The 14,570-nt window shown below is 46.8% G+C and overlaps 1 protein-coding gene across 3 annotated transcripts in view; it reads left to right on the plus strand.

Moving 5' to 3' along the window:
• The window catches only part of GALNT2 (polypeptide N-acetylgalactosaminyltransferase 2), a 191,912-nt gene that overhangs the window by 121,852 nt on the left and 55,490 nt on the right, over positions 1 to 14,570 (plus strand). For all 3 annotated transcript variants that reach the window (XM_058696103.1, XM_058696104.1, XM_058696101.1), the window contains exon 3: positions 1,778 to 1,931. In XM_058696103.1, the coding sequence (XP_058552086.1) occupies positions 1,778 to 1,931 (154 nt within the window). The remainder of the gene's footprint in view (positions 1 to 1,777; positions 1,932 to 14,570) is intronic.

Raw genomic sequence — 14,570 nt, forward strand, 5'->3', positions numbered from 1 at the left:
GTGACCCCAAGCATCATTTCCACGGCAACCAGCTGTGATGAGATGGGGGTTCTGACCTCGCGGGACAATCGCAGCAAGAAACAGATGAGCTTGTAGATAGAAAATTTACTCTATGGCCTTGAACAGATCTCATGTAACCGAATCTCAGTTTCCTCATCTCTGAACCAGAGAAAGAAACGGGACGTGCCTTTGATTGGACGCGGAGAGATCCATGTTGGAAAAGCACGCATGTAGGTATTGTTGAGCTTAACTGAACAGCCCAGCGTTTGACAGGAAGCAGAAGACCTGTGGCCTCCACACATGTGCCTGTTGTGGGTAGCTGTCAACAGGCCTGCTCTCACGTCTCTGGCCAGCACCTCACTCTTTGTTAAACTGGCTTCCTGGCTGGTCCTGAATGGGGTGAGGTAGTTCACTGCCACCCCAGGGCCTTTGCACCGCAGTTCCCTGAGCATTTTCCTATACTGTTCCCAGAGGGCTCCGTGGCCCACTCCCTCCCTTTGTCTGGGTGTCTACTCAGACATTAGAGCCCCTATCAGACACCCCACAGAAAACAACCCCAGAACTATTTGCCCCTTAATGCCTTTTCTTCAGAGCACTGTGACCATTGGGAATTTCATAAGCTTCCTGGGGACAGGTTTGTTAATCTTCTTCTTTTTTCTTTTTTTTTTTTTTTTTTTTTTTGAGTTTGGTTCAAGTTTGCTACACCTACCAAACTGGCACATAGTAGGCCGTTCAGTCCTCACGAAAAACCTTTTTTCATTGTTTTAAGTTCATTGATCTTTAGGAAACTCTTATTTCAAAGAATATAATTAAAAAAAAAACCTGCCCAAGATCATAAAGGTAGGAAGCGGTAGGGGTCTAAAAGCCAGGGCGAACTTCAAGTCCTGAATATTCTCTCTGCCTTGAGTCGGTCTTTCCTTCTGTCTTTCCCTCTGAGCACTGATGCCTTTGCTGTGTCTCTGGGTCTGCGTTCATGATGCCCAGGCCTGCCCAGCCTCACCCCAGCCTGCAGTGCCCTTTCCTAGATCCAGCTACAGCCAGTACTGCCCCTACCCCAGGTCCCAGTACAAACTCCCCACTCCGCTGTCGCGTTCTTGGAGAACCTCATGCTTGGCCTTCTAGAGTGGCAGCAGCTAATCTGATCACGAGTCAGGGCTGACCCACGCATGGACAGGTCACCTTGGCCCCATTCCCTCTTGAAACGTGTGCTAGAAAGTGTCCGTGCTAGGATTGGTTCCTCTCACCTCCTCGTGGGGTCAGACGTGGCAGCAGCTTCGAGAAGAAGCCCTGAGAAGCGTCTCACCGAGGGATGTGGGGATCGCCTGTTCTTTGTCATTTCACGTTTAAACACTTACTTTCGTGTCACCCGATGTGACTCGACAGGATAACCTTGCGTGTAATTTGGACATTATCTTTTTCACCGTATCTGGGATGCTTCTGGGCCTTACCGTAATCCCTGGAAAGGTGCAACAAGCAGGTAGTAATCTCCTTTCTTACCAAGTGTGTGTGGAACCATGCTTACGGATACCTTGGCTGGCACAGAATATCGCTCACTAGACAACACAGGAGGTCCGAGTCTCGTCGCAAACTGTCAGCATCCGGCTTTCCAATCTGGGCACATGACGATGCTCGCTTGGGCTGTTTTCAGCTAGTTTGTGGACGAAAACTGCCATCAGAGGAAGCCGTGGGCTTCTGGTAGCACCGTTCACGTGGCGTGTGCTGGCCTCTGCTCTCATTTTCCCCTCGTCCCACACCCTCTGTCTGCTCTTTCTCTCAGGAAAAGTGCGGTGGCGGGACTTCAACCAGGAAGCTTACGTCGGAGGGACAATGGTCCGCTCCGGGCAGGACCCCTACGCCCGCAACAAATTCAACCAAGTGGAAAGTGATAAGCTGCGGATGGACAGAGCCATCCCGGACACCAGACATGACCAGTAAGTACTAAGCCGTGTGTCGGCCTGGGGCCTCCGCTTGCTTTCCCACACCTGGTGAGTAGCTTTGACCACGACGCAGCATTTTTCTTTTACTCTGGGACACTGAACGCGCGTCGTGTCTCTACGGGGCGGTAAAACTCGGAAAAGGCATACGGCATTGGGGCTCCACTCCCTGGAAGAGACAGGCCCGCTGGGGATGGGATTCTAGTCTTTCGGATCCCCCAAGGCAGTATCGAGAGGCCGTGGGTGGCTGGCCAGAGGGTGGGGGGTCAGCACGAGAAGGGCATGTCATCTCTCAAACCCCTTCCCAAACACGCGTAATTTGCCATAGTTCGTAGCGTCATCGGAAGGAAGGAAATCTGAATTCTTGCTCTATTAGGACAGCTTAACTCAGAAATGTTGTAGAGACTGGAAAGGGGAGAGGAACAACCCCGGCAGGGCGGATGTGAAACTGAGCTGAAACACAGAGACAGAGGAGGACTACGTCCTTCTCTTGACTTTTCAGGGATCTGGGACCCGAGGGCAGAGGGCACTCCAGGGTTCATCGGGCTCGGCTGATGAGGTCTCCAGGCATTCTTTTTTTTTTTTTTTTTTTAATTTTTTTTTTTCAACGTTTATTTATTTTTGGGACAGAGAGAGACAGAGCATGAACGGGGGAGGGACAGAGAGAGAGGGAGACACAGAATCGGAAACAGGCTCCAGGCTCTGAGCCGTCAGCCCAGAGCCCGACGCGGGGCTCGAACTCACGGACCGTGAGATCGTGACCTGGCCGAAGTCGGACGCTTAACCGACTGCGCCACCCAGGCGCCCCGATCTCCAGGCATTCTAACGTGAGTTTGTCACCGCTTACTGTCAGGCCTCACTGCCGCTACACCTCTCAGCCTTGCTGGTAAGAAGCTCTGACTGGGAGGCTGGTCACATGGAGATCATTGCGGGGGTTGGGCTTGTTGCAGATTGTTAAAAAATAAAGAGTTGTATTTGGAGGACAGCTGTTTCCTGGCTGTTTGGTAGGCGTTCCTGCTCACCGGGTTACTTAGGGAGTCATTCATCGTCCCGGATGACACATCCACTGCGACTCAGACACTGTGTTCGGGTCCTGGGATTCCAGACAGAAGAGTCTCTGGCCCCAGTCCCGTTCTGGCTGGGGATGGGGCGGGGGTGGGGTGGGGCGGGTAACAGGTGCACCAGGAAGCAAGGGGGGGTGGTACCCCAGGGCTTGGACAGTCTGCTCTAAAGCAATGCAGCCAGGGCCCCCAGGAGGTGGGAAGGTCAGGAGACGCCTGAAGGAGGGGGGAGTCCTGAGCTGGAGGCATCCAGAAAGAAGGACAGGGGCAAGGCCGTGACAGGCAGTGCTGGGCTTCCAGAGAGCCCATCAGCGATCGGATCGCCCTGCGTGTGTGTCCCAGGGACTGAGAGGAGGGTAAGCTGGCGAGGGACGACAGTCAGCTACCTTTCACGTGAACACTTCTTCAAGTTTGGCTTGATTTTGTAAATTAGTAGCATGCACGGAAAGGGTGTTTTCCTCTCCTGCTTTCAGGGGAACTTGACTTAATCGTGTCGGTTAACCATTTAGCTGCCAGGTTATCACTCCCTTTGCTTAACGGTCTTTTTGCGTGTTTGTTTTACTGTGTGTGCGTGTTCTAGACAGCTCTGTGCTCCCACAGCAGCTCATAAGCAGGTAAATTTACAGGACTTTTGGACCAAGGAGTTAAGTGCACAGTGTGTGTGTGTGTGTGTGTGTGTGTGCATGAGAGAGAGAGAGAGAGAGAGAGAGAGAGAGAGAGATTTAATATATGAAACATATGGTTGATATATAATTATATGTGATACATAATATTAAGAATCTTACCGTTTTTCTAAATCCAGTCCAGGAGATGGTCTTTGTTTAATGTGTCCTATAATCCATTAATTTTTTTTTTCATAGGCAGCTTTGTTCAGTCTTTAGGCTGTGCTCCCGATTAAATTCAGCAGGGTTAGCTGTTGAACAGCCTATCTAAAAAGGTTTGCTGACCTGGGATCCACGGACCCCAGGGAGCCCACACGGAGGCCCTGGGACCCTGCGAGTCCTGGAGCTGTGTGTATGCACATGCCTGCATGTGGGGGAGAGGTCACGAGTGCCGGTGTCCCCACCCCCGCCCCCCTCCATCCCCAGGCTAACCAGACTGTCTGCACCCGCCTGTGCGAAGCGCTCCTCGGGGGCACTTACACGGTCCTTGAGAGTCAGACTCTGGACACAAAGGTCGTCTTCATTGCACGGAGAGGGAGGGGAGGGTCCCCCTTTGTTAAAAACCTGCCCAGTGATTAGGAGCAGCGGACTTAAGGCCGGAAAGGGGCACTGTGGCTTTTAAGAGGGGCTTGGCCTAAACTCAAGAGCGTGGTTGACGTTCCAGCAGAATCTGGCTCAGAAACCTTACCTGGTGCTTTGAATCAACTGCTTCGAATCACATCTCCATGAGACGGTGTGAGTGTCACTGCACCGTTGGGTTGTGAGTGGTTTTCCTGCTGTGACTTTTCCTTAGAGCTGAGAGAAAGTAGTGTCTTTGTGATGGCTCATCAGTGTGTGGGCTTCAAAGTCCCCCAAATTAAATATATGTGCGTATATAGCTTTTTTTTTTTTCCAGTTTTTTGAAATACGAGTTTGTCCAAGCAGATGTTTGACTATTCCTCCCATGGTGGGATGTGTTAGAGGTGAGTTTAATTTTAGTGCCAGCGACAGTGGCATTTTCATTTGCATGTGTTAAAGGAACAGCTGGGATGCCTTCCGTGTTGGTTTGACTTTGGCTAAATTAATGTCTCCCCAAGTCAGTCAGATGCCTGAAACTGAGCCCATGTGCTGTCCTCGGAGCGTAAGCTCATACTGAATGTCAGGTTAAGGAGATCAAGTTGCCTCTGTGAATCTCCCCCGACCTCCACCATACCTCTCATTGAGAACTTTTAAAGCCTTTGACCTTCTACATAAATGTTTTGTTTTGTTTTGTTGGGTTTTTTTTTTTTTTTTTTTCTGTCTCGCCATCTCTCCCTTCGTCTAGGATTATGGAAACGTTTGAATTCAGCCTTCATGTGTGATAAATCCGAAAGCCATGCACGTGGCTCATTAAGAACAAGGTTTTTGGAGTCACATAGATCTTGGTCACGATCTTGGCAGCGAGGCGGCCCTTGACCTCGACCACCTCCCCGAGGAGTGCAACCGCCTGGCCCCCACCCTTGATTTTCTCCATAATTCTTATCACCACCCACACACCATATGTTTTACTTATTTACATGTTCATCCGTCTTTACCCATTAGAATAGTGAGATACTGCCGCCAGGATCGTTACTGGACGACTGACGGCATTCGGGAAATTCAGTAAATATTTGTTGAGTGAATGTATTGCTCAGCACATATGGTGAGCGCCTACTAAGTCATCAGTGATACTAAGAGTCATAAAAGAACAAGGGAGATTTTTAGCAGTAGAGATCATATGAACCCCATGATGAACCCCAAATAAACATAACGTGTTTACATTCTTCCAGGACTGAAAAGCAATGCAATTACATCCCACCCTTTATTTCTTGTCCTTTGGGATAGATACAAGGCATCAGGTGTTCAGAGCCTTGCAAAAACAAAAACAAAACAAAACAAAACTTCACATATTTGGGCAATGTTTTATTTACCTTTTTTAAGTATATAAAATGTACTGGGCCCCCCCCCCCCCGCCCCCCGCAAAAAAAAAAAAAATACATACATAGAAGCAAGTAGCCTAGAAAAGCTTGTCAGGAGTGAAATCCTAGATCTGACATACAGGAAATGTTGGCTTATTCTAACAAGCCTTAGAAATTAGAAAATAGGAGCCCATCCTAGTCTTAACAGTACAGTTGCCCACTCAAAAAAAAAAAATTCCCCTACTTCATTTAAATTTTTTTTAATATCTATTTATTTTTGAGAGAGACAGAGAGAGAGAGACAAAGCATGAGCAGGGGAGGGGCAGAGAGAGAGGGAGACACAGAATCTGAAGCAGGCTCCGGCCTCCGAGCTGTCAGCACAGAGCCTGACACGGGGCTTGAACTCACAGACCGCGTGATCATGACCTGAGCCGAAGTCGGACGCTCAACTGATTGAGCCACCCAGGCGCCCCCCCCCAACTTCATTTAATTTTATTTGAAATCTCAAATAAATTACCAAGGCTAAAAGCAAATTAAAGACCAATGGGAATTTTGAAAATGCTTTTTCCGACTATTTAGGTCTTTCCCTTCCCACCTTTGGGAAGCTGTTGTTAGTGCCCGGGCAAAAGATCATACAGAACAGCGTTGGACAGGCATAGATATGTATGGAAGGGGGAGCCAACAGGATGTGGCAGTGGGTCCGATGAGGGGTGTGATACGCCGTGAAGCAGAGCTCCAGGATGTATGGCTAAAACAAGGGAAGAGATGGGTCGCCTTAACTGAGATGAGGGGGCCGAGTGGAGCGGGTGCGGGGGACACATCAGCAGTTAACGTTTGGACATGTTAAGTCCAAGGTACATTGTCTGTGATTGGATATGTGTCTGGTGTTCAGCAGAAAGGTCTTAGTGGGAATGTAAACTTGGGAATGGTCAGTATACAGGTGGCATTTAAAACTATGAGATGGACATCACCCCCCAGGGCAACGAACATAGAAAGGAGGAGAGGCCCAGAGACCGCCATTGAAATTCAGCTGTGGATTAAAGCCAAGGCCAACACTTGGAGTACAGTCCAACATGGTCGACCGCTGACTGTGTCCTCTGGGTGCTGAGGCCCCAGGGGAGGAGTACTCTTGTTACCCTGTTAGAGTAGGGGTGAGGAGGGGTATGTTAAAGCCCCTCCCGAGTCCAACTCAGAAGAGTGTTGCGCTGTTTTTTATTAGTGCGTGCGCACACACGTGTGTGTATTTTGTTTTGTTTGCCTAGAAATGCATCTGACGGGAAAGTAAAGTACAGGAATCAGGTACAACCCAAGGAGTTTATATAGAGTATCGTTCTGTCTGCTGGGGAAAGCTGGAGCTGGTTTGCTTTAAAATTGTGTATATAAGTAAAATCAAACAAACCTTTAGGGGGGAAAGCCTTATTCCCTTGTTTTCTTCTTTTCCCTGTCAGCTGCACACCATTCCTTTCCATTTATTTATCCAAGTCCCTTAAAAACGAGAACCGCTTGATAAAAGGGCAGATTTTGTTCAGGTCTCAAAAGTTGAATTTCTAGCAAGTTGCTCTCTGTGCTACCCCCCCCCCCGTCTTTTTTTTTGATCACTAAATTAAAAATGAAGGGTTTTGAAACATTTTTGCGTCTAAAACTGAAATACTGCTCCTGACCACGGGTGATCTCAACTGCATCCCACAAAGGATCCTTCTCTAAGAGAGAAGTTTGTCCAAGGTGCACACCTAATGGCAGCCTTGAAATCAAGGGAACACTGTGTTTACTCTGTCTGTAAATTTGGGGTTACTTGTAAGGTTTGGTTTTGTTCCGTTCAGGATAATCACCCAAGGGCTGTGTTTTGAACCAGTTTCTTAAACGTCTAGCTGTAATGCAGCCCAAACCCAGAGAGGAGGACTCTTGAGGGGCCATTCTTTTCTTTCTTTCCTGCTTTTATTTTTTAGAAACCTTTCAACACGAGGGCAGGCATTGAAGTAACCGGCTGGGCTGTTTAGTCTGGCTGGAGTGTCGGCGTTGATGTCCGTGGTTTTAAGAGTAGCTAATCGGGATTAAGGTTGTGGGGAAAGATACAATCCAACTTTTCATTGTTACTCAGTGAGCGTAAACACCGTGAAAGCCAAGAAGAAGTTTCTGTGTCAACTCAGCTGCCCGGAGTGAGGCTTTGGTGTGGGCCGTTAACGTTAGGGGGACACAGAGTTTGGTTTTTAGGAGAGCAGAAGATCCGGGGAAACAAGAGGAGAGGAGTGTGGCTCCGGAGGAGTCTGGCTTCTCGTGAGTTGGGGGGTGGGGGTCTCTTGGGGCCCGGGGCTTTGTTTTCATTTCACATTTTTCTTATAAAAGTGGCATCTTACAAACATGCATGAGCAGCTGACCCTCTTCTGTGGCGGCTGCTCTGGGACAGAGCTGATCTGCTCCCTCGGCAGCTCAGCGGGGCTCAGACCTGCTTTGGCAGACCCAAGTCACCTTCCTGTGTCCCACCCGCAGGGTCCTGGGACAGGAGACAAGTGCTTCTCTAAGCAGGGGCCCCCCCAGCTCCCTCTGAGTTTCAGGTGGCCTCGCGGGCATTTGTGGCTGGTGGGGCAGAGGGGGTTTGGCTGCGGCACAACAGCGAGGCTTTAAGCTCTGTTGCATAGTAACGGCAACAAAATATTTATTGGGACGTTTTATCAGTGTCATGACCTGCACTCAGCCTTTTATGTGCATTGATTTTATTTAATCTGCTGGCACTCCTGTGAGGTGGGTGGGGAGATCCTTCTCCTGATGACATCATCCGCCAGTCTCCAGAAGCGGGGGGAATGGAGAGCCCGCCTCCAGAGAGCCCAGGAGCCTCGCCCCCACGGGAAGCAGAGTCGCTGACAGCGTGCCCCCTCGCCCTCGCCCTTGGCAGGTGGCTTTTTCCCACTCCTGGTCTTCAGGCACGAGGCCCGAAAGAACCCAAAAAGCAATCGATCCCGATTGGCCACTGCCATTGCTGGTGGAATCCCGGGAGGTTGAGAAGAAGCAAGGTTTCTGCTTCTGTCTTTCCGGCGTCAGTTCTCTGCGGGTCACGTGCTAGAAGAGCGTGCTCCGTTTCTGTTCCCCGGGGGGCAGGGGAGGGACCTGCGTGCCACCTGGACAGTCGCAGGCGGCCGGCCTCCAGGCTCTCTGCTCTCACGGGCCCCCCGCCGCCCCATCCCACGGCCTGACCTGTGCCTGACGTGCGCAATCCCGGCCACGGCCTCGCCACCGTTCACCAGCCTGTTGTGTTCTGTGTTTGTTTTGCTTGCTTTTATTTGTAGTGTTTTTATAAAAACCAGCTCCGGCAATAGGCTACTCTTCCTTTTCCCCTTATCCGTTCCCCTTTTTGACCATTTGAGGCCTCCTCTGCGTCTAAAACAACGAATGCCCCGGACTGGGAGACGATATAAGGCGAAGACAGTGGACGCTGTCTGTGCCTTGTGTGAGCAGCTCCGAAGGGCCTGGTGGAGGCCTTCTCGTAAAAAGATCAGCAGCAAACGTTTTGAAAGCTCAATCCCTGAGTGCCTGTGCACACGTGTGGCTCAGTTTCCCCCGGCTGGGACTCTGGCTTATAGTTTGGGCAGAGACGGATGGTCCTAAATGAGTAATGTGATTTCGTTTCTTTCTTCTTCGGTCCCCTTTCCACCAGCATCTTGGGAATACAGCGGTGTGCACGAAGGTCCTCTCGGTGCTCGAGGAGCTCGCAGTGCAGGGGGAGAGGCGGTGGCTAATGGACAGTGGCGTAGTCCAGTCCATTGGGTGGTCCGGGAAGGGCAATCTTGTCCTTTTTAAAAATTTTTTCAGTGTTTATTCATATTTTTAGAGAGCGAGAGTGCAAGCAGGGGAGGGGCAGAGAAAGAGGGAGACACAGAATCTCAAGCAGGCTCCAGGCTCTGAGCTGTCAGCACAGAGTCCTGACGCAGGGCTCAAACCCACGAACCGAGAAATCATGACCTGGGTTGAAGTCGGACGCCTAACCAACTGATCCACCCAGGCGCCCCAACAATCTTGTCTTTTAATTAGAATATTTACTCCATTTACATTTAGTGCAGGTTCTGATGTATTTGGGTTTAACACTGGCATCTCTGTCAGTGTTCTATTTATGCCACGTTTTGTGTTCCTTTTCCTCCTCTTTCCTGCTTCTTTTGGATTAAGTATTTCTCTCTTTGTTAGCTTGTTGCATTCTTTACTTATGAGAGTCTAATATAAATGAATAATTTTATTATTTCCTGAATAATGCACAGACCTCATAGCACTTGACCCCATTAGCTCTCCTACCCTCTTTGACACTCTTTATTGCCATATGGTCTAATTCTCTGTATGTGTAAACTCCATAGGACATCTTCTGGTGTTTTGTGTAGTAAATATCCTTTTGATTTATTCACGTATTTATGTTTTTTATTTCTTATAATTTTCAGTTTTCCTCCTGGGACCATTTTTCATCTGTCTGAGAACTATTAGTATTTCTCTTATTGCCAGTTTTCTGGCAATGAATTCTCTCCCTTTATTGTCTCAAAATAAATTTGTCCTTTACTTCACTTTTACTTTTGAAAAGTATTTTCATTGAATTTAGAATTCCAGGTTGACCAAAGCTTGGGCAACTTTTCTATAGTCATTCTGTGGTCTTCGGGCTTCCATTGTCTCTGGTAAAACATTAACTGTTGATCTTACTGTAGCATTTTTGAAGGCATTTTAACTTTTTCCTCTGGCTTCCTTAAAGATACTTCTCTTTGTCTTTGGTTTTCGGAAATTTCACTGAAATGTGCCTAAGTGTCTTCTTTGTATTAAACCTGTTTGGGTTTGTAGATTTCCTGAATCTGTTGCTTCCTGTCTTTGGCAAGCTTCTCTTCTGCCCCATTTTCTCTCCTGTCTCCCTCTGGGCCCTAAATACATCTTTGTTAGAGATTTCAGCATGTCCTGTGTCCCTCTTGTGCTCTTTTCCATTTTATTTATCCTTTTCTATTCTTTGTGCTTTAACCTAGGTATAATTTTATTGGCTTTCCTTCTGGTTTACTGATTCTTTGCTATCTCTATTTTGCTTTTTTTTTTTTTTAATGTTTATTCATATTTTAGAGAGAGTGGTGGGGGGTGGGTAGGTGCAGTGAGAGAGAGGGGACAGAGGATCCGAAGTGGGCTCCGGGCTGACAGAGCCTCATGTAGGGCTCGAACTCATGAACTGTGAGATCACAGCCTGAGCGGAAGTCAGACACTTAACTGACTGAGCCACCCAGGTGCTCCCATATCTATTTGGCTTTTAAGTCCATCTGCTGAATTCTTAATTTTAGTTATTTTATTTTGTTGTGTATGAACAAATAATAGAGATATTTAAAGGGCCTCCTTGATGTTTTCATCCTCCAAAGAGGATTTCGTTTTGCTCTGTGACAGGCGAAAAAGGGCAGATCGCCTCGGGCAGGGCTGGCACTGAGCTGGCATCAGCTGGGTTTCAGTCTTTTGTAAAACACTGATGAGTTCCCAGTTCTCTTTTGCTATTGGAAGGGAGCCCTTTGGGATTCCACCTGGAAGTCTGCGATGTTTATTAGAGCCCCTTTTTCCTTGGCGAGACCTGAACTGCAGTTCTGGCCTCCACAGCTCCGTGACACCTGCAGAAACTTACCTTGCTTTGCCTCCTGCAAAGCCATCACTTCTGCTTAGCTTCTCCAGTCTATCGGCTTCACGCCGCGTGAGGGGAAGAGGGATCAGAGAATGTTGGCCTTACTCTGGGGGCCTCTCTTCTTTCTGGGAACCCGGCCCTGTAACACCCAGCTGCCTTGTTAACTCTCCAGTGCCTTCAAATAGATTTTTTGGTGTGTTTCATCCAACATTTCTAGTTGCTTCTTGTGGGCAGATTGGTCTATACCAAGGAACTTTGCTATTACTGAAAGCAGGGAAAAAAACCCTGAGTGTTCTGTTTAGAATCCAAATTCAGTCTGAATCTTGACAGTTCATAAATTTTTCTCTGAGCAGCACTGTCTATCCCCAGTCCGAATAAGTAGAAATAGCTATGGGGGTGCCCGGGTGGCCCAGTCGATTAAGTGTCTGACTCTTGGTTTCAGCTCGGGTCATGATCTCACAATTTGTGAGTTTCAGCCCCACAAGGGGCTCCTCACTGACAGTGCAGAGCCTGCTTGGGATTCTCTCTCTCCGCCCCCCATCTTTCTCTGCCCCTCCAACGCTCACTCTCCCTGTCTTTCTCAAAATAAATAAATAAACTTACAAAAAGAAAAAGGAAAAAAGGAAGTAGCTGTGGACTTGAGTGGTTAATGGCTCTGTCACTTAACTCCCAGACTAGGGTCGGAACAATCTCTCTAAACTCCTGAGTTTCTTATCTGCGAAACCACAACAGTGCATGCCCTATCCATCTTACACATAGTCATTAGGCTCAGATGTGTGTGGAAGAGCTTCATAAACTACAAACAGCCCCACGGAATATTATCGTATTGTTATTGTGTGTGACGAGCAGCTTGTGTATATGGGAAATCAGCTTTGAGAGCTTTGCTCTCGATACGTGTGTGCCATTGAGGGCAGATGTTCAGCCTTCTTCGTCTGAACGGCTCTGTTGTGCTGAGGTCTTGTAGGTCTGGGTCTTGTCGTGCAGCGCAACCCTGGAGCTTGTTGGCTTTGACCGAAAACAGTTGAGGAAGTAACCGAAATAGTGATTTCCACCTGTTTCAAAAGGAAAGTAGAGCAAGGAGAAGGGGTCCTTTGTATGTTGCTTGGTAAATGCGATGAATCTTTGGGTCTGAACAAACCATCCTGTTTCAGCCACCGTCTTAAACCCGTTGCTTTGCCACCACCGTGGAACTGTTAAAATTTTTTCTCTTCTTTTTTAATGGGAAGGATTTTGTCTATTTTAGGAAACGGTCAAAACAGTGTAAAATGCGTTTTGACTCTCTCAGCCCCTTAGGCTGTATATTTTACTTTTTCTGGAACACTGTGATTTCAGAGATCACTTGTGACTTCTCTGATGAGCTTGCGAGGAGCGTCATTGCCAGCTCATGGTACCTGCGTTCTTGCACTTGGAACATCTGCCCATTCGCTGGTAGAGCTGACCAGTCCCCACATACCCTGGAGTGCTAAGCGGTGTGGCCGAATCTTTGAGAACCCCGATCTCTGTCCCAATCTGTAAAAATAGAAGTACAGACTTTTAAAATTAACACTCAACTACGCTGGATCAACTGTGATTTCTTCTATCAGGCAATGATGGGAGAAGAAAACCCACGTCTTTGGAAATTTGAATGTGTTAAAAGAATACCCCAATAAGAAAATTGCACTCAGATTTGAAGTTTTATATATATATATTTTTTTTTTTTTTTTTTTTTGACTCTTGCATTCATGCGTTCATTTAGCAGGCATTCGAGAGCTTCCTGTGTGACAGGTGTTTTTCTGGTCACTAGGGAAACAATAATGAACAAAACTGATTGTAAAATTTCTCTGCCGCCTAGAGCGTAGACTGAGGGGGTAGGAGTGGAAGACAGCAAAAACGAATGATTCAGCTCTATGACAATAAGATGTTAAATGCAACAGAGAGAAATAAACTAAGCGTGGGGTCAGAGAGTATGATAGTCAAGGTCAGAGGTCCAATATTAAATAAGTGGTAAGGCACAGTAAAAGAAACAGTCAACAAAATGAAAAGGCACCAACAGAATGAGAGAAAATATTTACAAATCGTGTATCTGATTAACATAAAAAACATAGAAGGAGCTCATACAACTCAATAGCTCTTTCTGGGTATTTTTATTTATGTATTTTTTATCTATTTTATTAATATTTAATATAATTAAAACATATACTTTTAAGTATATATATTTATATATACATATAAATTTTAAATATATATAATTTTAAATACATATATATTTATAGGTACATATGAATGTACCTATAAATACATATATATATGTAATTTTATGTAAAATGGGCAAAGGACCTGAATAAACCTTTTTCCAAAGAAATTATATGAGTGGCCAACAAGTACATGAGAAGTTACTCAGAATTACTAATCTTCAGGGAAATGCACATCAAAACCACCAGGAGATACCACTACGTCTCTTCGCATGCCTGTCATCAAAACAAGAAATAAGAAATGTTGGTGAGAATGTGGAGAAGAGAAAACCGTTCCACGCTGTTGGTGAGAATGCCAACTGGTGCGGCCACTCTGGAAAACAGCACGGAGGTTCCTCAAAACATTAAAAATAGCACTACTCTTTGGTCCAGCAACTCTGCTCCTGGGTATGTATCCAAAGGAAATGACATCAGCGTCTCAAAGAGAGAGCAGCAGCATTTTTAATGTTTATAGCAGCACTATTTATAACAGCCGACACATGGAGCAGTGTAAGTGTCCATAGGTGGATGAATAAAGAAATGTCTCACGCACGCGCGCGCACACACACACACACACACACACACACACTGATATATTCTTTAGCCATAAAAAAGTAGGAAATCTGTCATTTGTGACAACATGAATGGACCTTGAGGGCATTATGCTAAGTGAAATAAGTCAGAAAAAGGCAACTATTACTCTCCGATCTCCCATATATGTGGAATCCAAAAAAAAAAAAAAAAAGGAAAAAGAAGAACAAACTTCTAGAAAAAGAGATCAGGTTTGTGATTGCCAGAGGTGGGGGTGGGGGAGGGAGATCTGAAGAAAGGTGATCAAAAGACACAAACGTCCAGTGGCAATAATCCATAGGTACTGGGAGTGTCCTATGCAGCATGGTGACTCTCGTTAACACTGCTGTGTGGCATGTTTGAAACTTGCTGAGAGAGTAGGCCCTAAGAGTTCTCATCGCAAGGAAAACTAAGTTTTTCTTCCCTTCGTTCCTTTGTGTCTGTCTATATGAGATGACGGGTGTGAACTAAACTTACTGTGCTAATTACTTCACAGTATATGTTAAATCGTTATGCTGCACACCTTATTCAGTGCTTTATACCAATTATATCTCAGTAAAACCAGGGGAAAGTAAACAGGTCATTAAGGAAGGCTCTCACTGGCAG

Source organism: Neofelis nebulosa, chromosome 13, assembly GCF_028018385.1.
Source record: "Neofelis nebulosa isolate mNeoNeb1 chromosome 13, mNeoNeb1.pri, whole genome shotgun sequence".
NCBI lineage: Eukaryota > Metazoa > Chordata > Mammalia > Carnivora > Felidae > Neofelis > Neofelis nebulosa.